This window comes from Cetorhinus maximus, chromosome 21 (genome assembly GCF_964194155.1).
Source record: "Cetorhinus maximus chromosome 21, sCetMax3.hap1.1, whole genome shotgun sequence".
Classification (NCBI taxonomy): Eukaryota; Metazoa; Chordata; class Chondrichthyes; order Lamniformes; family Cetorhinidae; genus Cetorhinus; species Cetorhinus maximus.
This window is the reverse complement of record NC_135899.1, coordinates 80,961,469-80,988,365: the sequence shown is the minus strand read 5'-3', so window position 1 is coordinate 80,988,365 and position 26,897 is coordinate 80,961,469. Positions and strand designations below refer to the sequence as shown.

The window sequence follows — 26,897 nt, the reverse complement described above, 5'->3', positions numbered from 1 at the left end:
TCCTCCATCCCAGGAATTAGTTTGGTGAACCTTTGTTGCACTCCCTCTATGGAAAGTATATCTTTCCTTGGGTAAGGAGACCAAAACGGCACACAATACTCCAGGTGCAGTCTCACCAAAGCTGTATATAATTGCAGAAAGACATCTTTACTCCTATACTCAAATCCTCTTGTAATAAAGGCCCACATACCATTTGCCTTCTTAATTGCCTGCTGTACCTGCATGTTACCTTTCAGAGACTCATGAACAAGGACCCCCAAGTCTCTTTGAAGTTCAACCCGTCCCAACCTCTCACCATTTAAGAAATACTCTGTATTTCTGTTTTTCCTGCCAAAGTGGATAACCTCACATTTCTCCACATTGTATTCAATCTGCCAAATTTTTGCCCACTCGCTTAGCCTCTCCAAATCCCCTTGAAGCGTCTATACACCCTCTTCACAACTTACACTTACATCTAGTTTTGTGTCATCTACAAACTTGGAAATATTACATTTAATCGCCACACCCAAATCATTGATATAGATTTTGAGTAGCAGGGACCCAAGCCCTGATCCTTGCAGTACCTCACCAGTGACAGCCTGCCAACATGAAAATTACCCATTTATTCCTATTCTCTATGATAAAAGCAAAATACTGCGGATGCTGGAAATCTGAATCAAAAACAGAAAATGCTGGAAAAACTCAGCAGGTCTAACAGCATCTCTGGAGAGAAAAAAAAGAGTTAACGTTTCAAGTCCGCATGACTCTTCTTCAGAGCTCTGAAGAAGAGTCATATGGACTCAAAACGTTAACTCTGTTTTTTTTCTCTCCACAGATGCTGTTAGATTTGCTGAGTTTTTCCAGCATTTTCTGTTTTTATTCCTATTCTCTGTTTTCTGTCCATTAACCAGTTCTCAATCCATGCCAGTATATTCCCCAAAATCCCAAGTGCTCTAATTTTGTTTCCTAACCCCTTTGTGTGGGACCTTATCAAAAGTTTTCTGAAAATATACATCTACCAGTTCCCTTTCAGCTCTGAAGAAGAGTCATACGGACTCGAAATGTTAACTCTGTCTTCCTCTCCACAGATGCTGTCAGACCTGCTGAGTTTTTCCAGCAATTTTTGTTTTTGTTTCAGATTTCCAGCATCTGCAGTATTTTACTTTTACCAGTTCCCCTTATCTATTTTGCTAGTTACATCCTCAGCAGCAAATGTAGGTCCCTTACAGTCAGAAACAGGGGAATTTATAATGGGAAACAAAGAAATGGCTGACCAACCAAATACATACTTTGGTTTTGTCTTCACAAAGGAGGACACTAATAACATACCAGAAATGTTTGGAAACACAGGGTTTAGTGAGAGGGAGGAACTGAAAGAAATCAGTATTAGTAGGGAAATGGTGTTGGGGAAATTGATGAGATTGAAGGCCGATAAATCCCTGGAGCCTGATAATCTACATCCCAGAGTACTTAAGGAAGTGGCCCTAGAAACAGTGGATGCGTTGGTGGTCATCTTCCGAGATTCTATAGACTCTGGAACAGTTCCTACAGATTGGAGGGTAGCTAATGTAACCCCACTATTTAAAAAGGGAGACAGAGAGAAAACAGGGAATTATAGACCAGTCAGCCTGACGTCGGTAGTGGGGAAAATTCTAGAGTCCATTATAAAAGATTTAATAGCTGAGCACGTGGAAAACAATGGCAGAATTGGACAGAGCCAGCATGGATTTATGAAAGGGAAATCATGCTTGACAAATCTACTGGAATTTTTCGCGGATGTAACTAATAGAGTTGATGAGGGGGAGCCAGTGGATGTAGTTTATTTGGACTTTCGGAAGGCTTTCGACAAAGTCCCACAGAAGAGATTGGTGTGTAAAATTAAAGCGCATGGGATTGGGGGTAGTGTATTGAGATGGATAGAAAACTGGTTGGCAGACAGGAAACAAAGAGTAGGAATAAATGGGTCTTTTTCTGAATGGCAGGCAGTGTCTAGTGGGGTACCGCAGGGATCGGTACTGGGACCCCAGTTATCACAATATATATTAATGATATAATGAATAATGAGGGAATTAAATGTAATATCTCCAAATTTGCAGAAGACACAAAGCTGGGTGGGAGGGTGAGCTATGAGGAGGATGTAGAGATGCTTCAGTATGATTTGGACAAGCTGAGTGAGTGGCAAATGCATGGCAAATGCAGTATAATGTGGATAAATGTGAGGTTATCCATTTTGGTAGCAAAAACAGAAAGGCAGATTATTATCTGAATAGCTATAAATTGAGAGAGGGGAATGTGCAACGAGACCTGGGTATCCTTGTACACCAGTCGCTGAAGGTAAGCATGCAGGTGCAGCAGGCGGTAAAGAAGGCAAATGGTATGTTGGCCTTCATAGCCAGAGGATTCGAGTACAGGAACAGGGATGTCTTGCCGCAATTGTACAGGGCCTTGGTGAGACCACACTTGGAATATTGTGTGCAGTTTTGGTCTCCTTATCTGAGGAAGGATGTACTTGCTAAAGAGGGAGTGCAGCGAAGGTTTTCCCGACTGATTCCTGGGATGGCAGGACTGACATATGAAGAGAGATTGAGTCGATTAGGATTATATTCACTGGAGTTCAGAAGAATGAGGGGGGGATCTCATAGAAACCTATAAAATTCTAACAGGACTAGACAGGGTAGATGCAGGAAGGATGTTCCCGATGTGGGGGAGTCCAGAACCAGGGGTCACAGTCTGAGGATATGGGGTAGACCATTTAGGACTGTGATGAGGAGAAATTTCTTCACCCAGAGAGTGGTGAGCCTGTGGAATTCGTTTTGACAGACAGTAATTGAGACCAAAACATTGTATGTTTTCAAGAAGGAGTTAGATATAGCTCTTGGGGCGAAAGGGATCGAAGGGCATGGGGAGAAAGCAGGAGCAGGCTATTGAGTTGGATGATCAGCCATGATCATAATGAATGGAGGAGCAGGCTCAAAGGGCCAAATGGCCTACTCCTGCTCCTAGTTTCTATGTAAAAAGCTCCGACAGGTTTGTTAAACATGATTTCCCTTTCATAAATCCATATTGACTCTGCACAATCCTACCATTATTTTCTAGGTGTTGAGTTATCAATCCTTTATTATAAATTCTAGCATTTTCCCTACTATTAATGTCAGGCTAATAGATCTGTAGTTTCCTTTTCCCTCCTTTCTTAAATAATGGGGTTATATTTGCCACCTTCCAATCTGCAGGATCCAGAGTCTATAGAATTTTGAAAGATGACTACCAATTCATCTACTATTCCTACAGCCACCTCTTTCAAGACTCTAGAATGTAGATAATCATATCCAAGGGATTTATCTACTTTAAGTCCCATTAATTTCTCTAGTACATTTTTAGACTAATGTTAGTATTTCTGCAGTTCCTCATTTCCATTAGTTCCTTGATTCTCCATTATTTCTGGGGGTTATTTAGTTCTTTCCTCTGTGAGGACAGACACAAAGTATTTGTTTAGTTTCTCTGCCATTTTCTTATTCCCCATTATAAATTCTCCTAACTCCGCTTGTAATGGACCCACATTTGTTTTTGCTAATCTTTTCCTTTTTATATACCAAGCTTTTACTGTCCGTTTTTATGTTTCTTGCCAATTTACTCTCAAATTCTATTTACCCTTTCTTAATCTTTTTTCTTGGCCCTCCTTTGCAGAATTCTAAAATGTTCCCAATTCTCAGGCTTACCATTTTTTTGGCAAGATGCTTCTTCCATTGATCTAATACAAGCCTTGATTTCTTCCTTTTGCCACAGTTGGAACATTTTCCTTGCTGGGTTTTTGTGCATTAAAGAAACATAATTTTGTTGTAAGCTATGTATTAGTTCTTTAACAGCCACTGCCTGTCTACCATTATACCTTTTAAAGTAGTTTCCCAATCATTTTGCCCCTCATACCTTCATAGCTTCCTTTGTTTAGATTTAAGACCCTAGTCTCTGATTGAACTACATCACTTTTAAACTTAATGTTAAATTCTATCATATTATGGTCACTCTTTCCTAAAGGCTCCTTTACAACAAGATTATTAATTGTCCATTTTTCATTGCACAATACTGGACTAAAATAGCCCGTTCCCTAGTTGGTTCCTCAATGTACTGCTGTAGAAAACCATTTCGCATATGTTGCAAGAATTCGTCCACCACAACATTACTAATTAGCCAGTCTATATATAGATTGAAACACCCCATGATTACTGTATTACCCTTGTTACACGCACCTGTAATTTCCTAATTTATACTGTGATTTACATTACCACTGCTGTTTGGTGGCTTATAAATAATTCCTGCCAATGTTTCCTGCCCCATCCTGTTTCTTAGTTCCACCCAAACTGATTCTACATCTTGGTCTTTAAAACCAAGGTCATCGCTCACTACCGTACTAATGCCCTCTTTAATTAACAGAACTACCCCACTACCTTTTCCCAGTTTCCTGTCCTCTCTCAATGTCACATACCCTTGGATATTCAGGTCCCAGTTTTGGTTTCCTTGTAGCCTGGGTCTCTGTAATGGCTATCAGGCCATACAAAACTCATTTATTATGGGGAGAATTTTCCCCTTGTCATGGAGGCTTGTGCGGGAGTGGGTGCGGACCTGATCGACACCCACGATTGGGTCCATGCCGCCATTTTACATGGGCGGGCCAATCAAGGCCCGCCCAGCGTAATGTGCGCCCGGAAGCGCTGAGAGCTCCTTGTGCGGGCCGGGGTGGGAGGGTTCCCTGAGTCGGGGCCTGTGTTCTTTCGCGTGCATGGGAGATTAGTTTAAGTCCCCAAAATTTTAATAAAGAAAAGAAAACATTTTAAGACATGTCCCTTCATGTGACAGTGTCACATGAGCTGGGACATGCCAATGAATTTTTATAAAAATTTTAATTCAATTTATAAACACTTCATGAAACCTCATCCCGCCCGTGGATGAGGTTCCATGAAAAATGCGAAGGCCGCCTGGACTCTTTGCCTGCCCGCCAACCTTAAGGTTGGACAGGCAGCTCAGTTTATTAGTTTAATTGATATTTAAATAGCCTTGGGCTGCGCGCCCGCCGAACTGAAAATCTAAATGATGCGCGATGACGTCGGGACGCCCGCCCGATGTCACCACGCGTCATTTTACGCCTTGGCGAGTGGGCCCCGCCCCCGCTTGCCCAGCTGAAGATTTAGGCCTATATTTACTTTCCTTCAGCTAAATAAAGCCTTGTAACAACAAACATCTGATTCAAGTGCACAATCTCTTATAACAACAAGTATTGGCAATCATAGTCCCACTTCAAAGAATCTATAACCACTTGTAGCTGTCAAACTGTGAAATTGCAGGTGACCTATTGTGATAACGGATGTTGTGAAATCACTCATGCAGCAGTAATTCAGCAATGGAAGCACTTGGGCTTTTGTTAAAAGACAGAATGAAATAGCAAGCAATTATTTTTAACACTCCAGACGTTTTTTTTCCAAGATTTAAAGGCAGGACTTTTAAATGCCTTGACAGCTCGACAGCTTCCTTTGACAGGTGCCTTTGACAGCTCTTCTTGACACTTTTGACAGCTCCCTTTAACGGGCGTTTTTCACACTTTTGACAGGTCCTCTTGACACTTTTGACAGGCCTGTTGACAGTTCCAATGAGCTTGACAGCTAATGAGTTTATGCACTTTATATGCACGTTCATGCCTACGTATAACAATTTGAAAGGACATCTTACACCCCTTACGGGCACCGGACCTCTCCTAAAGGTGTCCTGGGACCAGATCCAAAGGGGTACCTTACCTTTCTAAAGGGGCAACCCGGCTATCCAAACGACTCCACAAAGTTCAGACCTGCTCTTACCAGATCTAATTTGCATACTCTTGGGCTACCAAACTCCGACTTCAGTGGAGGCAGCTGATGATTTAAATGGCCAGCTGCCTCTGTAAACCTCGCCTGGGAGATGCTCTCCACCAGGGCAAAGACCTAGGCAAAAATGTAGTGTAACTCTCCTGTAAGGTTTCATTGGTAAAGGCCAAAGTATTGCTAAGTCAGATAGAACAGAAGATTCATATCTCAACTGTTCCCTCAGGTGTAGCATACGGACCAAAAGGCCCCTGTTTTAATTCCTGTTCCATGCTGAGTTAGCTATCTTAGCCAGGTTAATAGCATTGGGTGGCACAGCTGACTCTGTGCTCATAGGTTAGGAAGGGAAAGTTAATTAGTATCCCTGCTCCTGATTAATATCCTGTAACCCTCCCGTGCTAGAAAATTAAAATGTGTGCATGTCAGCTGAGGATAGAAGTGGGTTTGACTGTGATATGCCCTGCGAAAAGCCTGGCAACATTCATTGTCTAGACTCGGATATGGGGAATATCCACTGGGCCGAGGTAACCCCACCCCTGGACTGATAAAGCCAAGCACGAGTCAACGTTTTAGGAAGAGAAGGAAGAGCAAATTAAAAGGTTAATGTTGGTACAAAGGCAAAATACTGTGGATGCTGGAAATCTGAAAAAAAACCCAGAAAATTCTGGAAATACTCAGAAGGTCAGGCAGCATCTGTGTAGAGAAAATGAGTTAATGTTTCAGGTCAGAACCTTTCACCAGCACTGGTTGTAAATGTTTGATCTAGAAGAGTAAAAATAATGTAATTTTTGGATATTCCCAGGCTCTGCCTGCTCTACCAAATATCTGATCTATTATCTATTTCTTCTTTGCAGATGACATCATGTCTTACTACAATGATGAGCCCCGATACACTATTGAACAAATTGATCTTCTGCAGCGCCTGCGCCGATCAGGAATGACTAAGCACGAAATAATCCATGCACTTGAAACAATGGAACGGCTTGACCAGGAACAAAATGAAAAATTTGTTAGGCGGCCCAACTATAGTAGCAACTATGGAAACAACGTTTCAGCATCCTCTTCAACTGCTTCTGCTGCTACACAGACTCAAAGTATAGCGCAATCACCGTCACCGAGTAATAGCTACGACACATCGCCTCCACCCTACAATGCAAGCCACACAGGCCGAGAAAGCACTGCAAGTGAGAGACTTGTTGCCAGCGGAACACTATCTCCGCGGTACCAGAACAGTGGGAGTCAGAGGTCGTATAGTTTTGACACAGGAGATGATGATGCAGATTTGGAGGATAAAGTGGAGGAGTACATGAGGTAATATAGAAAGTCCATGTAGTTACATAAGTGTTCAGGATAGTTGCAGGATTACATACTCCCCAGCTGCTAAAAGGTCATAGATTAAGTTCCACCCATCCATCGTAGCCTGAGTTTTGTCATTTCTTGCCCACCCTATTTCGAGGGATTGCAATGTGGATGCTGGAAAGAGGTGTTACCATTTTACGGATAGAGAAAAAAAAGGTCACGTTTGAGTTGCACCTCTTCTCAGCCAACCTAGGGGGCAGTGTTGATGGTGGCAGTATATTATTTCCATAAACAGAACCAGCTTGGTTTGCTGGATGCAGGGTACCTGATCAGGATGCGTAGTCTGAACAAATGGGAAGGTGGGGGTAGCATGCAGAATGAAAGGAAATACTAAAGGAAACTAAAAAAAAAATCAATGAGAATATTCTCTTTACTTTCAGAAGGGACAGCAATGCAGTAAAAGAAGAAATCAAAGCATTTTTAGCCAATCGGAGGATTTCTCAGGCGGTAGTGGGACAAGTCACAGGTAAGATAGAAAGAGTGAAAAATGCTTATGCGATCAGTTATTCTTTGAAGTATTGTATTATCTGTGCTTTGTACTGTTCCTGAAATCAGGCATAAAACTAAATTACAAAAAATAATTGCTTATATTGAATGTAAGATGCCCTGTTGCTAATTTCTAATAGAACTCCCTGTACTGAGTTTCTTCAGTTTTTCTCTTTCATTGTCAAGTTTATAAATAGGCCAGGGACATTAGCATAGCTTCAAATAACAGTACCCCTTTTTATTCAGCCATTAAGAGAGTCCGTATGGTGTTGAGCAAGATGGTTTGTGTCAGTTTTTCCCAATTGATGCAAAGCATCTTGCTTCTCGAGGTGTCTTCCAGAAAATAGAAAAATTAGCACGACCACTGTTGGTGAAGTTTTTATATATTTATACCTATTATTGGATCTCTTGTAATTTACAGATTGACAGATACTTGTAAATTCCTGGCTCCAGGTCAGAAGAAAGTAGCACAAAATAAACTTTCTGTTTTTAAAAAAGTATTTAATGTTTTAGATGTGAGGGCTGAAGTGTTACTGTGGGCAACAAAGTAGGTGTGAGACTTATTCTTTATGTGAGATTTATCCACTTGCCTGGATGAGTGCAGCTCCTACAGCACTTAAGAAACGTGAAGCCTTCCTGGTCAAAGCAGCCCGCTAGATCAGAACTACTACCTTCAACATTCACTCTCTCTGCCACCAAAACATAGGGCAGAATCTTATGTTTGGCGTGCGGGGGTGGGCCCCGCACTCTGATGTGTGGTGACATCGGGCGTGCGTCCCGACATCACTGCGCGTCATTCTGATCTTCCGTTCAGCGGGCACGCATCGGAGTCGGCTGCGTACCCACCAAACTGTCAAAGGCCTGTTAAGGCCATTAATAATCTAATTAACCAATTGAACAGGGCTGCCCGTCCAACCTTAAGGTTGGGGGGCAGGTGAAGAGCCCTGGCGGCCTTCGCATTTTTCACGAAACCTCATCCATGGGCGGGATGAGGTTTCATGAAGGTTTTATTAATTAAATAAAAAGTTTGATGAAATTCCTGAACATGTCCCAGCTCATGTGACACTGTCACATGAGGGGACATGTCTGAATAGTTTAATTTTTAAAATTTTTTCCAACTTTAAAACTGAACTTAATCTCCCTGAGGCAGTTCCGTGCCTCAGGGAGATTTCTGCACGCTTTCACGCGCATGCACGAAAGAGCGCAGGCCCTGACTCTCCCTCCTGCCCCCAGCCCGCACAGGTAATGCTGAGCGCTACCGGGCGCGCGTCACCTCAACTGGCCCACTCACGTAAAATGGCGGCGCGCAGCCGATCGCGGGCAGCGATCAGCTCCACGCCCACCAGCACCCGCTCCCAACCTGCCTGCCCGACGGGGAGAAAATTCTCCCTATAGTGGCAACAGTGTGTACAATCTAGAAGATGCATTGCAGAAACTCATCAAGACTCCTTTGACAATACCTTCCAAACCTGCAACCTCTACCAACTAGAAGGACAAGGGAACGGATGCATGGGAACACCACCACCTGCAAGTTCCCCTCCAAGCCACACATCATCCTGACTTGGAACTATATCCTCATTAGGGATGGTCAACAAATGCTGGCATGGTCAGTGATGCCAACATCCTGTGAAAGAAAAAAATTATTTACATTAGTGGATCTCATCTGATATTGTTCACAATAAGCTGGAGCATACAGTGTGTCTTATCTCTTGTTTACTCTATCTCTTCTGCCTCTTTTTTTTTTGTTACTTTCTGGTGGAAGGTGATATGGTGAGATGAGGCAAAGGGCTGTTTAGAATTTCAGGTAACACTTTCCTTTGAAAATGCAAGGAAAATGCAGCCTGCAATTCTTAGTGTCCTCTTCCCACCCACAGCCTGTCCCTTTTGCTTCCTTCCCTCCCCTTTTCTCACATTCCTTTCTCTCTTCCTTCGCTTTCCCACTATCCACCTCCACAGGCCCGTCATCTCTCCTTCGCCTATTCTGTTTATACCTCTATGAGCACTTTAAAACAAAATTGTTGGTTTTCCAGCTCAGTGCATTGTATCCTGAGATGACCGTGATTTGAATTTTGGGATTTAAGACATTAGGAAAGAAACAATGCAGTAGGCATTGGTTAATTTGCATGACATTAATCCGACAATTTTCAAAAGTTTGTAGTTGTGACCTTAAGGAAGTTAAGGGGTGCCTTCGGTTTCCGTCACAGTTAACCTAATGGTATGGCAGCAGGTTTGAACAGAGGTTATAATAATTGAGGGAAATTGTGTTCACACTTTAATGAAACTAGTAAGATTGGATTTAAACACTGAAAACATTTTCAGTTTCCAAGGGCTAATTATTTTTGCTCTATTTCCTATCCACCCACCTCCCCCTCCCCTCATTCTTCCCTCTAGCCATGTTATATTGTTGGTTTGTCCCTCTTTGATTTGTCCCTCTCCCTTTCCTTCCATTCCTCGTACGTATTAAACAGCATTGTTTGTTCTCCACTTGCACTCAGACATGGATTCAGTGCTATTGAGAAGGTGTGCTCAGCAAGCCTCACTCGTGCTCTTGCATCTATTTATTGCTTTATTATTACTGTGTTTAATGAATGGGATTAATAGCATATGAGAGTGATAATAGGATGGAAAAGTGCTTTTTTATACAGAGGCACGTCAGTGGACTCTTGGGTGAAGTGGTGAATGGGATGGGTGTTGAGAATGCACCCATCTGTCAGTCAGGGAAGTACTTGCAGAAATGTAAAGCACCGTAACTGTGCATAAGGACTTGAAGTGAACTCTGCAGTAAAATCAGTCTTTATGAAGTGGATTGTTGGAACATGGGATATGTTACCATGGGTCTGATGAAGTAATAATCATTGTATCCTGTATGGGGAACTTGGATAAATACAGACCTATGGAGAGGCAGAGAGCAGTGGGGCTAGTTTTGGATTGCTCTAGCAAAAGTGCTGGCACAGGCACAGTGGGGTTAATAACATCATTTTGAGATATAAACTTTGGTAGTTTTATTTAGAGTGTGAGCTGCAAAGCGTTTTTGGGCCTAGGAAGAATGCCTTATGTATATTTTACAAGGAAAGAAATAGAAATATTAACCTTGTTAGCTTCAATTATTCATTATGAAATTCCAAATAACTTCTGTATTTTCTTTAATGCAGGTATTAGCCAAAGCTATATATCCCAGTGGCTGTTGCAGCAGGGTCTTGATATGAGTGAGCCCAAGAAGAGGGCTTTTTATAGATGGTACCTTCTAGAAAAAAATAGTCCAGGTGAGCAACATTCCGGTCAGGATTCTGTAGAGTTAAAAAAGGAGCCAAAGTGAAGTAATGTAAAAAAAAACTTCAAGTTTTCCCATTTTTCTTCTTGAGTTTCCAATAAACATCAACGCCTGATAAATAGTGAGCCATGTTATGAGCATTTACACTTGCTAGAAGCAGCATACATTCACACACAGGGCCCGTTCTCTGCAAATAAAAGGAACATGTTCAAGTCTCGTGCCTTTTTTGAATTACCGAGGAGCTTGGGTGCCTATTGTCCCTTCTTTGCTTGGCAGCTCCTCAGCCAATCAGAGTCAACTTGCCAATCAAACAGCACTCTTTTCCCCTGCAGTATGAATTGTTGTGATTATTTGAAATTTGGCATTCTTGTGTTTGTTTTGATGAGTGCAAGACGAAAAGCTTTGGCAACATGTCTCTCTTTTCAGCAATATTCGCGATCTGTACTACCAAGCAACTTTTCATTCTGAATACATGAGTGGGACAGAATTGCTGCTGGCTCAGTTTGGCTGTTGAAAATCTGCCCCTCTTCACCTCCACTGATGAGGAAAATACTTGTATTAATTTGAAAAAAAGATTACATGTAAGTTGTGTACTAAAGGATTCCATGACTCCTGTCTGTGAGCACAGTTTGAAGAATTAGGGCTATCTCGGACACTTGCTCCATCAGACATGGTTTACTACTCTGACTATAGGAGTGTGGAATTAACCCTTAAATGTCCTGCACAAACAGCAAACTGCGAAGACCTTCTTTAGTCAGCCACTGTTATCTCAGACCATTCTGAGACAGCAGCAGAGGGGGCGATCTAGGAAACAGATGCACCCACTTAGAGAGCGTAGCCTCACTTAAAAATACAAATCAAATGCATTTCCGTAATCCTGTAAATAAAGTAACGTCCTGCTTCACAATTTTTGTGATAAACATATTGTTAATATTTAAAAGAAAAAACATAGGAGCTTTGCATTTGAAGTATTTTTTGCTTACCTGTAATCACAGTTTATTTTGCATTTTTTCTTCATGGTTAGGACTTTATATAATTTTTCTTTGTTATCTTGATTCAACTATCTCCCACCCATGTGGACAAGGTTTGAAATAATATGCGGTCTGAGGACTTGAGTTTTATGCAAAGCTTAATGAAAAAGCAATTTTTAAAAAAATAAAATCAACATGAACACTACCCTTCATCAATACAGCTTATATTTTTAACCATTTAGGTGCTACTTTAAGTATGAGGCCAGTTTCAACCACCACAACAGAGGACCCTGAGTGGCGGTCAAATGTCAGTCCGGTGACAGGAAACTTTCGTCTCAGAAGAGGAAGCAGATTCACCTGGCGCAAAGAGTGCCTGTCTGTCATGGAAAGGTCAGTAGAAGGAGGGGTACTATTCATTTCAAAGACTTGTTTACACCAGTGCACATTTGTTCTGTGCTCCCAGATTGGGGTGAGCTGGAAGTGAAGAAAAGTAAACTCCCCACTCCCAACCAGCAAGCCTAATACAGTATTGCATATTTGGAACTAGAGTGAATAGAGGCTTGGACTTGGTTATGGTAGCCCTCACTGACTCTCCTCCAGATTTCCATATGAGCATAACAAGTGGATTGAGGTGTTAAAGGATGACATTACCCATTGAATCATGTAACAACATGTGACACTTATCACCAAGAGAGGAGAACTTAGAGGGAAAGATTATGAAATAGCATAACTGGCGAGCAAAAATTGTGCTGAAAATTACCATAATGGCTGCTGTTTGCACCATGTGTCTGACTGACATACGAGCTTTCATGACACCTTGCTAATATCTGTCCTTTTGGCTCAATAGCCAGTTGGTATTTTTGTAATGAGATGCTATCACATTATACAGTTAATTATAAATAATCATATCATTGCCACGAAACACCAAACCTTATTTGCACTGGAGACTGAAGGAGGATTTCTAGGAGGAATACTGGTCAGAATCCTGTAGTCACTTTCTATTGTACATTATTCACGTCTCAAGATTATTATTTACCAGATCAGCCAGAAGACATCTCATTTCATTTCTCAGCTGATAACTGTACTGATCATACGTTGAGCCTTAGCTTACAACATCATAACTAACCTTTAGAGTTAAAGTGAAACCTGATTTTACCTAAGAGCGACTTAAAACATTCTCAGTACTCCTCAGCTTACTGCAGTGCTTTAGATACTGAATAACAACATATAGCAGCTTGAACTAGTTCGTAATTGTACTTTGTTTGATTTCAATGTCTTACAGTTATTTTGGTGAAAATCAGTATCCAGATGAGGCAAAGCGTGAGGAAATTGCGAATGCCTGCAATACAGTCATACAAAAACCAGGTAAGCAGTGCGTGGAATCATGATTTGTAGTTAGTGTACAATGACGTGAAAACAGGAGATCAATGACAAAAAGTCTTGAAGTACCTGGTTTCTGGCATTAAATGTTGCAAACACTGTCAAAATACAGAACAGTATTCACTATTAGTGAAAATTTGGTTGGTGCAGCACCACTTGTACTGAACACTTTGCACATCTCTCGTACTGTAGTTAAATATAAAACTCTGCAAATTTTCAAATGGCGAAGAGCAAACTGTTTGTTGGAAGAGTTAGGAAATGAGTATATTGGGAAAAGATAGCCAAGCTGTTCCAGTACAGCTACAACACTGGCATCTACCCGGCTATGTGGAAAATTGTCCAGGTATATCCTGTGCACAAAAAGCAGGACAAGTCCAACCCGGCCAATTACTGTCCCATCAGTCTGCTCTCGATCATCAGTAAATTAATGGAAGGGGTCATCAACAGTGCTACCAAGCAGTACTTGTTTAGCAATAACCTGCTCACTGATGCCCAGTTTGGGTTCCGCCAGGGCCACTCAGCTCCTCACTTCATTACAGCCTTGGTTCAAACATGGACAAAAGAGCTGAACTTCCGAGGTGAGGTGGGAGTGACCGCTCTTGACATCAAGGCAACATTTGACTGAGTGTGGCAATAAGGAGCCCTAGCAAAACTGGAGTCAATGGGAATCGGGGGGGAAAACTCTCTGCTGGTTGGAGTCATGCCTAGCACAAAAGAAGATGATTGGAGTTGTTGGAGGTCAGTCATCTCAGCTTCAGAACATCACTGGAGAATTCCTCAGGGTAGTGTCCTCGGCCCAACCATCTTCAGCTGCTTCGTTAATGACCTTTCTTCCCTCATAAGGTCAGAAGTTGTGATGTTCGCTGATGGGTTGCACAATGTCCAGCACCATTCGCGATTCCTCAGATATTGAAGTAGTCCATGTCCAAATGCAGCAAGACCTGGACAAAATCCAGGCTTGGGCTGACAATTGGCAAGTAACATTTGCGCCACACAAGTGTCAGGCAATGACCATCTCCAACAAGAGAGATTCCGACCATTGTCCTTTGATGTTCAATCACTGAATCCTCCACTATCAACATCCTGGGGGTTACCCTTGACCAGAAACTGAACTGGACTAGCCATATGAATACTGTAGCCACAAGAGCAGGTCAGAGGCTAGGAATTGTGCGACAAGTAACTCGCCTCCTGACTCCTCAAAGCCTGTCCACCATCTACAAGACACAAGTCAGGAGTGTGATGGAATACTCCCCACTTGCCTGGATGAGTGCAGCTCCCACAACACTGAAGAAGCTTGACAACGTCCAGGACAAAGCAGCCCGCTTGATTGGCATCGCATCCACAAACATTCACTCCCTCCACCAGCGACGTACAGTAGCTGCAGTATGTACCATCTAAGAGGTGCACTGCAGAAACTCACCAAGGCTTCTTCGACAGCACCTTCCAAACCCACGACCATCTAGACCCATCTAGAAGCACAAGGGCGGCAGATAGATGGGAACACCACCACCTGGAAGTTCCCCTCCAAGTCACTCACTGTCCTAATTTGTTAATATATCGCCGTTCCTTCACTGTCGCTAGGTTAAAATCCTGGAACTCCCTAACAGCACTGTGGGTGTACCTACACCATATGTACTGCAGCAGTTCAAGAAAGCAGCTCACCACCACCTTCTCAAGAGCAACTAGGGATGGGCAATAAATGTTGGCCCAGCCAGCGAAGCCCACATTCCGTGACTGAATTAAAAAAATCTATCATTACTAAGCAGCCAGTATCTTAAGCTAGAAACTATACATAAAGCAGTGGACTTCCAACACAAAAGCTGTGATCAAATATCTTTAATCCTTTTGAGTGTTTTAAAAATTCTCCTTTGTTCCAACAAAATTAAATTCTCAAACACAAATATTATTGAGTACAATGTTATGGAATTAAAAGTGAACAGTCATTTAAAATCTACTATATTGGGGAATTAAGAACAGGAAAGCTTGGATAAGACTTTCAAACAACCTGCCAACCTCTATTCCCCACTACATCACGGGCCAATACAAACTGATCAATTCCTATTGCATGTCAAGCCTCCATTTTAAAAAAAAACCTTTGTAACTTTCATGAATTCTTGTCCAGCTCAAACAATTAAGAATATTCTAACATTGGTCATACATTAAAAGAAAGATGTTGTTAGCTGGGAAATGTTGCAGTTGCCAAAAATGGAGGTACCAGATAATTGAACTAAATGTATATATGTATGATGATTTTCTTTTAAGTTTAATAAATTTCCCTGTCTATTATTTACTCATATCAGGTAAAAAGTTATCAGAGTTTGAGCGAGTTACCCCTCTGAAAGTGTACAACTGGTTTGCCAATCGTCGGAAGGAGATGAAGAGAAGAGCAAACATAGGTAGGGCTTTTGAAACCTCTGCAGGAATTATTTTTGTTATTTACGGGTCTTAGAATGCTTGCTTCACTACTACAATGCAGTGAATTTGAATATCAAGTTTTTTTCTATTCAGTCTTTGGTCTCAGCTACTTCCAGCAGCTCCCTACTGACCTCTAGATGAAATACCGCACTGTATCAAGCCAAGAATCAGACATTCATTCAGCTCACATAGTGCTGAAAACACGGCTGCATTAACCAAATGTGGGGCAGGATCTGTCTGTAGCTGACTCTATTCTGCTGAAAGTGACCACATGGCAAAAAGTGTTTCTGCTTCGTGGTACACTCAATTCTTGTAAACTTTTAAAGTAAGTAAATAATGAATTATTTCTTCTTTAATAGAATATTATAAATAGAATTGAGTTCCCTAATAGCACAGTTGGTAAAGACATACTGAATAGAAGGTGGCAGATTCCATCTTTAGTCTGTCCTGACTTACCTGCTTTGAGCCAAGGTGACAGAAAGGACACAATGATTGGTCTCAGTGACCCTGGGCGAGGGAGGGGAATACCATCCAGAGCTTCTACTCATGATTGCTGCGAAATAACTCCTGCTGGAAACAATACTTGTGTGTCCAGAATTGGGCTTGCTTTTAAAATATACATAATGTAGGCTGTTTTAAGTTTAGTTAGTTTCTAATCAATCTTCTTTTCAAAGAAGCAGCAATCCTGGAGAGTCATGGGATTGATGTGCAGAGTCCTGGTGGACATTCCAATAGTGACGACATCGAGGGCAATGACTACTGTGAGCAAGTGAGTCACGACTATTAGAGGTTAGAACTACAAAAGTTACTTCTTTGACTCTCCTTTCTCTCTAACAGGTGTGTTGAATAAATATATATGTTATACACTCAGAATTTGTTACCAACTTCTAGACTATGTGATCGAACAGCCATTTGTCAGATGACAGACTAGTTTTCACTATAGACAATTTAAGGTTAGATCTAAATCATTCATTTGTTGGTAGGTGCATGAGTTCTGTAAGTCTTCACTACTGTGTTCTTAAAGGCAACTTAACTGTACTGTTATTGTTCATGCTACTCATTAAAGCTATGAAGGAATCCCAGTTCAAAAAGATGCAGGTACATATGAGGTGGTAATGAGGGGAGAGTGACTTGTGGAGGGCATTTAAAAGAGGAAACAAGAACTTAGACAAGTTTTCTTACAAACTTTAGGATAACTCGATTATAGCAGGAGTGGATTTTATTTTTAAATAGAAGTGCAGGGCAGTGTGCAGTTCTAAAACCCGTGGTGACACACAGTGGTAAAATGGCAGCTCCCAGAGCTCAGCTAGACTTATGGCACATTGAGCTTAAGATTGCTGCTTTTGATCACTGCTCATGACATCTCTTGAAAATGAATGTCAATTGCAGACAAGATCTGCCAGATATATATGCCTTCATGATAAAATAGCCTTCTAACCCTCCTGATGTTCACGCCTAACAAGTGGCAATTGAAATGGTAGAGTATTAGACTTGCAATCCAGAGTATACGAGTTCAAATCCCACTATGGAAAATTATAAAATTGAATTAATTAAACGTGGTAATTTGTGGCATTGATGGCACCAGATGAAAGCTGATATATTGTTCAGGAAACTTAACGTGTTTGCTAAAATTCTTCAGGGAAGGGAACTTGTCACCCATATGTGTTCCCACCTACCCATGTCTCTGGTCTTGCACTACGTGATTGATTAGTAATGGTCATTTTTTAAAAATTCTTTCATGGGATGTGGGCATCACTGGCAGCCCACCCCTAATTGCCCTTGAACTGAGTGGCGTGATAGGCCATTTCAAAGGGTAGTTAAGAGTCAGCCACATTGCCATGGGTCAGGAGCCACATGTAAGCCAAACTGGGTAAGGTTGGCGGATTTCCTTCCTTAAAGGACATTAGTGAATTTCCTTTATTCTTTCATGGGATGTGGGTGTCACTGACAAGACCAGTATTTGCTGCCCATCCCTAATTTCCCTTGAACTGAGTGACTTACTAGGCCATTTCTAAGGGCAGTTAAGAGTCAGCCACATTACTTTGGGTCTGGAGTCACATATAGGCCAGACCAGGTAAGGATGGCAGATTTCCTTCCCTAAAGGACATTAGTGAACCAGATGGGTTTTTACAACAATCTATGATGGTTTCCATGGTCAACATTACTGAGAGTGGCACTATATTCCAGATTTATTAATTGAGTTTAGATTCCACCAGCTGCCACGGTGGGATTTGAACCCATGTCCCCAGGGCATTAGCCTGGGCCTCTGGATTACTAGCCCAGTGACATTATCACTACACCACCATCTCCCCACTGTGCAACTGAGGATGGGCAATAAATGCTGCCTTGCAAGTGTTGTCCACAATCTGCACCCATAGACCAGCACCTATAGAAGAAGAGGATATTCAGGTTGGAGGATGCTGAAAAGAGATCATGTGATCATAACACTAGGTTTGCCTTCTGATTTGACCCTTTGTCACACTTTATGCTGCAGTTCTCAAATACATTGCATCCTTGAATAGGGGCTGGTATTTCAACTCACTTACATCAAAGGACCCGTTGAAGGAAACGCTTTCTCACCTGGCTTGGCATATTGATCGGTTCTGTCCTTAATAAATCAAAATGTACTTGAATAACAGTATGGTCAGAAAACACAGCACTTAAGCTTCACATACTTAATGTACAAGCAGAAGACCATGAAGAATAAACCATTGTTATCCTGTATGTGATGAAACTATAGCCCTGAATGACAGCGACTTTAACCTTCCCCTGAGGTCACCACCATTACAGTCTTCAACCAGTTTGATTCACTCTGTGACATCAAGAAATGATTGAGTGCTCCTGACGAAGCAAAGGCTATAGGCTCTATGAGAACATCCAGCTGACGAACCTGTACCCCTGAACTAGCCATGGCCCTGGCTAGTCTGTCCCAATGCAGATACAACACTGTCCTCTACCAAGCAGTGTGGAAAATTTCCCAGGTATGTCTTGTCCACAAAAAGCAGGATAAACCCAACCCAGTCAATTACTGACCCATCAGCATATTCCCACTCATCAGCAAGAGTAATGGAATGAGTCATCAACAGTGCTATTACTTGACAGTTACTCACCAATTACCGGCTCACCGGTGCACAGCCTGGGTTCTGCTAGGACCGCTCAGCTCCAGACCTCATTATGGCCTCAGTCCAAACATGGATGTGAGAGCTGACTTCCAGACAGAAGAGTTACTGCCTGGATGGCAAGATGGCATTTGACTGAATGTGATACCAAGGACCCAAGAAAACCTGAAATCATTGAGGTTTAGGGAAAAACCACTAGTTGCTGAAGTGGTTGAGATTAAGGAAGCTGGTTGTGGTTGTTGGAGGCTAACCATCTTGCCACTGCAGGGGTTTCTCAAGACAGGATCCTAGGCCAAACTACTTTCAGCTGCATCAATGGCCTCCCCTCCATCAAAAGGTCAGAAGTGGGCTGTTTACTGATGATTGCACGGTTTTCAGCTCCATTGGCAATTCCACAGATGATAAAATAGCCCATCCCAGTATGTAGCAAGACCTGGAAAACATCCTAGCTTGGACCGTTAAATGGCAAGTAACATACATGCTGTACAAGTGCCAGGCAAGGACCATCTCCAACAATAGAGAGCCTAACCACCTACTCTTAACATTCAAAAGCATTACCATTATTGAGGCCACCGTTGTCAATACCTTGGGGTTACTGTATACCGAACACTCATCTGCAACAGCCGCATCGATGCCATAGCTACTAGAGAAGGTCAGAGGCAGGGTATTGTGTAGTGAGTGGCTCACCTGCTGACAGCCCAGAGATTTTCTATCACTTACAAGCCAAAAGTCAGGAATGTGATAGAATATTCTCCACTTGGTTGGATGGATGCAGCTGTAATGACAGTCAAGAAGCTCAACATCATTTAGGATAAAGCAGTCTGCTTGATTGGTATCCCATCTATGTGCTTAAACGTCCATTCCCTCCATCACCAGCATACCATGGCTGCAGTGTGCACAACCTGCAGGACAATAGAACATTTTAAACCCTTGACTTCCACGAAGGTTTCAGGTACATGAGGACGCCAGCAACTCTCAAGTTCCCCCTCCAGGTCAGAACGCATCTTGACTTGGATATATGTTGTTCTTCCTTTGTGCTGTTGTGTTAAACTTCTGGAACTCCCTTCCCCACAGCAATATGGGAACACCTCCTCCACACTGACTGCAGGCATTTCAAGAAGGAGGTACACCACCACCTTTTCAAGGGCAGTTAATTTGGACAATAAATAGCAGTTTTGCCGCTGATGCCCGCATCTCGAAGAATGATTTTTTAAAAATTAGACCTTAATGTGACAGTCCTCATTTAGGATATATAACCTCTTCCATCAAGTTGTGAACAATTGTCTGCAATGCTCCAAAAATGATTTGGCATTGTCAGTACATGATATAACCATGTTTTCTATCATCCTTACCTTTCTGCACAGTAACTCTTCCAGTCCATTTTTATTCTTCATGCATGTACTCTTAACACCATGGTCAACAAATCTTCTGGTTTTTTCAGGTTTCCATCATCTGTATAACATTTCCTCTATCCCTCCTTTGGTTACATACGAACATAGGAAATAGGAGCAGGAGTAGGCCATTCGAACCCTCGAGCCTGCTTCGCCATTCAGTTAGATCATGGCTGATCTTCTACCTCAATGCCATTTTCCCACACTATCCCCACATCTCTTGACGTCTTAACAACTAGAAATCTATTGACCTCTGTCTTGAACGTATGCCATGACTGAACCTCCACAGCCCTCTGGGTAGAGAATTCTAAAGATTTACTATCACTGAGTGAATAAATTCCTCCTCATGTCAGCCCTAAATGGCCTACCCCTTATTCTGAGACTCTGTCCCCTGGTTCTAGACCCCCAGCCCAGGGAAACATTCTTCCTGCATCTACCCTGTCGAGCCCTGAAGGAATTTTGTATGTTTCAATGAAATTGCCTCTTATTTTTCTAAATTCTAGAGAATACAGGCCCAATCTCCTCAATCTCTTCTAATAGGACAATCCTGCCATCCAAGGAATCAGTCTGATGAACCTGTACTCCCTCTATAACAAGTATATCCTTCCTTAGGTAAGGAGATCAAGACTGTACACAATACTCCACGTGCGGTCTCACCAAGGCTTCATACAACTGCAGCAAGACATCTTTACTCCTGTACTCAAATCCTCTTGCAATAAAGGTCATCACACCACTTGCCTTCCTAATTGCTTGCTGCACCTGCATGTTTGCTTTCAGTGACCCATGAACAAGGACACCAAGATCCCTTTGGACATCAACACTTCTCAGTCTCTCACCATTTAAGAAATACTCTGCATTTCTGTTTTCCTAACAAAGTGGATAACTTCACATTTTTCCACATTATATTCCATCTGCCATGTTCTTGCTTAGCCTTCTCACAACACACATTCCCACTTAGTTTGTGTCATCAGCAAACTTGGAAATATTACATTTGATCCCCACATCTAAATCATTGACATAGATTGTGAATAGCTGGGGCCCAAACAACCCAACCTTGCAGTACCCCACAGCCTGCCAACCTGAGAATGACCTGTTTATTCCTACTCTCGTGTTTCTGTCCGTTAACCAATTCTCAATCCATGCCAGTATATTACCCCCAATCCCATGCGCTCCAATTTTGTTTACTAACCTCTTGTGTGGGACCTTATTGATAGGCCTATTAAAGTCCAAATACATTGCATACACTGGTTCCACCTTATCTATCCAGATAGTTACATCCTCAAAAAAACCCCAACAGGTTTGTCAAACATGATTTCCCTCTCATAAATCCATGTTGACGCTGCACAATCCTACCATTATTTTCTAAGTGTCTAGATATCACATCCTTTATAATAGATTTTAGCATTTTCCCTATTACTGATGTCAGGCTAACAGGTTTGTAGTTTCCTGTTTTCCTCTCCCTCCTTTCAGAAACAGTGGGGTTACATTTGCTACCTTCCAATCTGCAGAAACCATTCCAGAATCTATAGAATTTTGAAAGATGACCACTAATGCATCCACTATCTCTACAGCCACCTCTTTGAACACTCTGAGATGTAGACCATTAGGTCCAGGGGATTTATCAATTTTCAATCCCACTAATTTCTCCAGTACTACTTTTTTACTAATACTAATTTATTTCAGTTCCTCATTCCCACTAGCCCCTTGGTTGTCTAGTATTTCTGGGAGGTTTTTTGTATCTTCCTCAATGAAGACAGACACAAAGTATTTATTTAGTTTCTCTGCCATTTCCTTATTCCCTACTATAAGTTCTCCTGTCTCTGTCTGTAATGGGCCAAAGACATTTGTCTTTGCTAATCTTTTCCTTTTTACATACCTGTAGAAGTTTTTAAAGTCTGTTTTTATGTTTCTCGCTAGTTTACTCTCATATTCTACTTTCTCTTTCTTTATCAGTTTGTTGGTCCTCTTTGCTGAATTCTTCAAAAGCTCCCAATCCTCGGGCTTACTACTTTTTTGGCAATTTTATAACCCTCTTCCTTTGATCTAATACAATCCTTAATTTCTCTTGCTAGCCACAGTCGGATCACTTTTCCTGTTGGGTTCTTATGCCTCAATGTATATGCGTTGTAAACCATGAATTCATCCTTTAAATACTTGCCATTGCCTGTCTACTGCCATACCTTTTTAATATAGTTTCCCAATCTACCACAGCCAATTGCCCCTCATGCCTTTGCAGTTTCCTTTGTTTAGATTTAAGACCTGAGTTTGGGATTGCACTACATCACTTTCAAACCTAATGTAAAATTCTACATAGTATGATGGCCCTTCCCTAAAAGACCCTTTACAATGTGTTTATTAATTAGTTTTTTCTCATTGCACAATACTAGATCTAAAATAGCCCGTTCTCTAGTTGGTTCCTCAACATACTTTACTAGAAAACTATCTTGTATACATTCCAGGAATTCGCCTTTGGCAGAATTAGTGCTAATTTTGTTTACCCAGTCAATATGTAGTTTGAAGTCCTTTGCGATTATTATCCTTATTACATGCACCTCTAATTTCCTGATTTATACTGTGCTTTACATTACCACTACTGTTTGATGGCCTATGAATAACTCCTACCAATGTTTGCTGCCTCTTGCTGTTTCCTAGCTCCACCCAAACTGATTCCATTTTTTGATCTTCCAATCTAAGACCCTGTCTCACCAATATACTGACCTGATCCTTTATTAAGAGTGCTACCCCACCTCCTTTTCTTTATTGCCTATCCTTCCTAAATGTTGAATACCCTTGAACATTCAGCTCCCAGCCTTGGTCACCCTGCAGCCACATCTCCGTAATTGCAGTTAGGTCATACCTGTTTACCTTTATTTGTGCCATCAATTCATCTGCCTTCTTGTGAATGCTGCTTATGTGTTTTATGATAAAGTGTCTTTAATTTTGCCTTTGCAACATTTTTCTGTGTATTGATCCTACTTGATGCTGGCCTTTGTTTCCTCAGCCTTCTAATTTCATTTACAACTTTTCTTCCTATCATTGCCAGCTTTGTTTCTCTCCTATTTGAATTTCCTCTCTGGTTTCCATCCCACTGCCAAGCTAGTTTAAACCGTCCTGGTGAGAATATTGGTCCCAATCCTGTTAAGGTGTAACCTAACCACCTGGTACATGTCCCACCTACACCAGAACTTGTCCCAGTGCCTCAGAAATCTAAAGCCCTCCCACCTACACCATTTCCGCAGCCACGTGTTCATTTGCTCTATCTTTCTGTTTCTGTACTCGTTAGCGCATAAAACCATAAACATAAGACTATAAGATGTAGGAGCAGAAGTAGGCCATTTAGCGCATTGAGTCTGCTCCACCATTCAATGAGATCATGGTTGATCTGATAATCCTTAACTCCACTTTCCTGCCTTTTCCCCATAACCCTTGATTCCCTTACTGATTAAAAATCTGTCTACCTCAGCCTTGAATATACTTAACAACCTAGCCTCTACAGCCCTCTGTGGTAAAGAATTTCACAGATTCACTACCCTCTGAGAGAATAAATTCCTCCTCATCTCTGTCTTAAATGGGCGACCCTTTGCTCTGAGATTATGCCCTCTGGTGCCAGACTTTCCCACAAGGGGAAACAGCCTTTTAACGTCTACCCTGTCAAGTCCCCTAAGAATCTTATATGTTTCAATAATGTCGCCTCTCATTCTTCTAAATTCCAATGAGTACAGACCCAACCTACTCAACCTCTCCTCATAAGAAAATCCTCCATCCCTGGGATCAACCTGGTGAACCTTCTCTGGACTGCCTCCAATGCCAATATATCTTTCCTTAGATAAGGGGACCAAAACTCTGCAGTATTCTAGGTGTGGTCTAACTAGTGCCTTGTATAGTTTTAGCAAGACTTCCCTATTTTTATACTCCATTTCCTTGGAAATAAAGGCCAACATTCCAATTGCCTTCCCTATTACCTGCTGAACTTGTATGTTAGTTTTTTGGGATTAATGCTCAAGGACCCCCAAATCCCTCTGTGCTGCAGCTTTCTGCAGTCTTTCTCCATTTAAATAATATTCAGCTCCTCTATTCTTCCTGCCAAAATGCATAACCTTACATTCTCCCACATTATATTCCATCTGCCAAGCTTTTGCCCACTCACTTAACCTGTCTATATCCCTCTGCAGACTCTTTGTGTCATCCTCACCACTTGCCTTCCCACCTATTTTGTGTCATCTGCAAACCTGGCGATAGTACATTCACTTCCCTCATTTAAGTCATATATTGTAAATAATTGTGGCCCCAGCACTGATCCCTGTGGCACTGCACCTGTTACAGGTTGCCATCTTGAAAATGTCCCCCTTATCCCAACTCTCTGTCTTCTATTAGTTAGCCAATCCTCTATCCTTGCTAATATACTGCCCCCAACACTCTTAATAAGATAAGTAGCCTTATGTGCAGTATCTTATCGAACGCCTTTTGGAAATCCAAATATGTTACATCTTCTGGTTTCCCTTTATCTATCCTGCTTATAACCTCTTCAAAGAATTGTAATTAATTTGTCAGGCACGATTGCCTTCATGAAGCCATGCTGACTCTGCTTGGTTATATTATGCATTTCTAAATGCTCTGCCTTACATCCTTTATAATAGGTTCCAACATTTTCCCAATGACGGATGTTAAGCCAACAGGCCTATAGTTACCTGTGTTTTGTCTCCCTCCCTATTCGAATAAGGGTGTTACGTTGGCAGTTTTCCAATCTTCTGGGACTTTTCCAGAATCTAAGGATTCTTGGAAGATTTTTACCAGTGCATCCACTATTTGTGCAGCTACTTCCTTTAGTATCCTAGGATGCAACCCATCAAGTCCAGGGAACTTATCAGCCTTTAGCCCCATTAGTTTCCCCAGTACTTTTTCTCTAGTAATAGTTATTGTATTTATTTCCTCCCCCCCCTTTTGCCCCTTGATTATTTCATATTTTTGGAATGCTATTAGTATCTTCTACCATGAAGACTGATGCAAAGTATTTATTCAACTCCTCTGCCATTTCTGGTTCTCCATTATTATTTCTCCAGCCTCATTCTCTAAGGGGCCTATGTTCACTTTGGCCTCTCCCTTTTTATATATTTAAAGGAGCTCTTACTGTCCATTTTTATATTACTTGCTAGTTTACTCTCAAAGTTTATTTTCTCCCTCTTTATTTATTTTTTGGTCATCTTTTGTTGGTTTTTAAAACTTTCCCAATCCTCTGGCTTACTACTAATCTTTGCCACATTGTATGTTTTTTCTTTCATTTTGATATTACCCTTAACTTCCTTGGTTAACCATAGTTGGTTTATCCCCTTCCTAGAATCCTTCCTCACTGGGAAATATCTTTGTTGTGAGTCTTGAACTATTTTCTTAAATGTCTGCCATTGTTCATCAACCGTCTTTTCTGCTAAACTCCTTTCCCAGTCCACTCCAGCCAACTCTGCCCTCATTCCTTTGCAATTACCCTTATTTAAGTTTAGCACAGTTATTTCCAACCCAAGTTTCTCACTGGGAGTAATCTGAGATTACTGCCTTTGAAGTCCTGCTTTTTAATCCCTTTCCTAGCTCTCTCAAATCTGCTTTCAGGACCTCATCCCTCTTTCAATCTATGTCATTGGTATCGATGTGGACCACGACCTCTGGCTGTTCACCCTCCCCCCATAACAATGTCCTGCAGCTGTTCAGTGTTATCCTTGACCTTGGCACTAGGGAGGCAGCATACCATCCTGGAGTCACGTCTACAGCCACAGAAACACTGTCTGTTCCCCTAACTATTGAATCTCCTACCACTTATTGCTTTTCCACTCTTCTTTCTCCACTCCTGTCACTGAGCCACCTGCAGTGCCACAGACCTGGCTCTGGCTGCATTCCTCTGATTATTCAAAGCAGGAAGCCAGTTAGAGTGAGATTGACCCAGGGGATTTCTGCACTACCTGCCTGGTCCTCCTAGACTGGTGGTCACCCATTCTCTCTGTGCCTATACTCTCTTAAACTGCGGTGTGACCAACTCCTTAAACATGATATCCACATAGTTCTCAGCCTCATGGATGCACCATAGTGTCTCAAGCCATTGCTCAGGCTCCAAAACCCAGAGCTCAAGTTTCTGCAGCTGGTGATACTTCCTGCACATGCAGTCGCCTAAGCCACAGGAAGTGTCCATGAGTTTCCACATGTTACAGGATGGGCATTCCACCTGGCAGAGCTGCCCTGCAGTGCCTTAACTTTACATTACAGACTATTTATTATAAACTGGAGACTATAAACCTACACACTACTGCTCCTAATAAGCTTTACTACTGCTAGTAAACCTTACTACTAATAGAACCTTACAATTATTACTAAATTACCCATGTATTGAATGATAAATGAGCAAAATACTCACCGACCAATCTCTTGCCTGTTTCTCTGTGGTGTCACACTTTGAATTTTTTTCATACTGAATCCCCTAGCTCTTTTAAACTGGTCCACCGCCCTCTTTAGAACTAAAAGTTAAGGTACTTACTTACGTGAACAGCACTTCCTCCCTCACTGCACTGAATTCCCTCACTCATCAAATTCCCAGGCTCATACTCTATGACTAGCTACACTTGGTGACCAGCTGCTGTCTTCATGCTAGCTGAAATTCTACAGAGATGAGACAGCACTGATGTCTGGAGAATCGAGTT

General features: G+C 41.8%; 1 protein-coding gene across 11 annotated transcripts in view; it reads left to right on the top strand.

The window, feature by feature from the left end:
* Nucleotides 1-26,897, top strand: part of LOC144696064 (homeobox-containing protein 1-like) — an 89,198-nt gene that overhangs the window by 31,292 nt on the left and 31,009 nt on the right. For 6 of the 11 annotated variants that reach the window (XM_078567275.1, XM_078567274.1, XM_078567273.1 and 3 more), the window contains 7 exons: nucleotides 6,680-7,136; nucleotides 7,565-7,650; nucleotides 10,823-10,933; nucleotides 12,155-12,302; nucleotides 13,195-13,277; nucleotides 15,593-15,688; nucleotides 16,382-16,476. In XM_078567275.1, the coding sequence (XP_078423401.1) occupies nucleotides 6,688-7,136; nucleotides 7,565-7,650; nucleotides 10,823-10,933; nucleotides 12,155-12,302; nucleotides 13,195-13,277; nucleotides 15,593-15,688; nucleotides 16,382-16,476 (1,068 nt within the window). In that variant the 5' untranslated portion in view covers nucleotides 6,680-6,687. Of the gene's footprint in view, nucleotides 1-6,679; nucleotides 7,137-7,564; nucleotides 7,651-10,822; nucleotides 10,934-12,154; nucleotides 12,303-13,194; nucleotides 13,278-15,592; nucleotides 15,689-16,381; nucleotides 16,497-26,897 lie in introns of all 11 variants that reach the window. The other 5 variants (XM_078567276.1, XM_078567279.1, XM_078567281.1 and 2 more) reach the window with 3 other exon arrangements.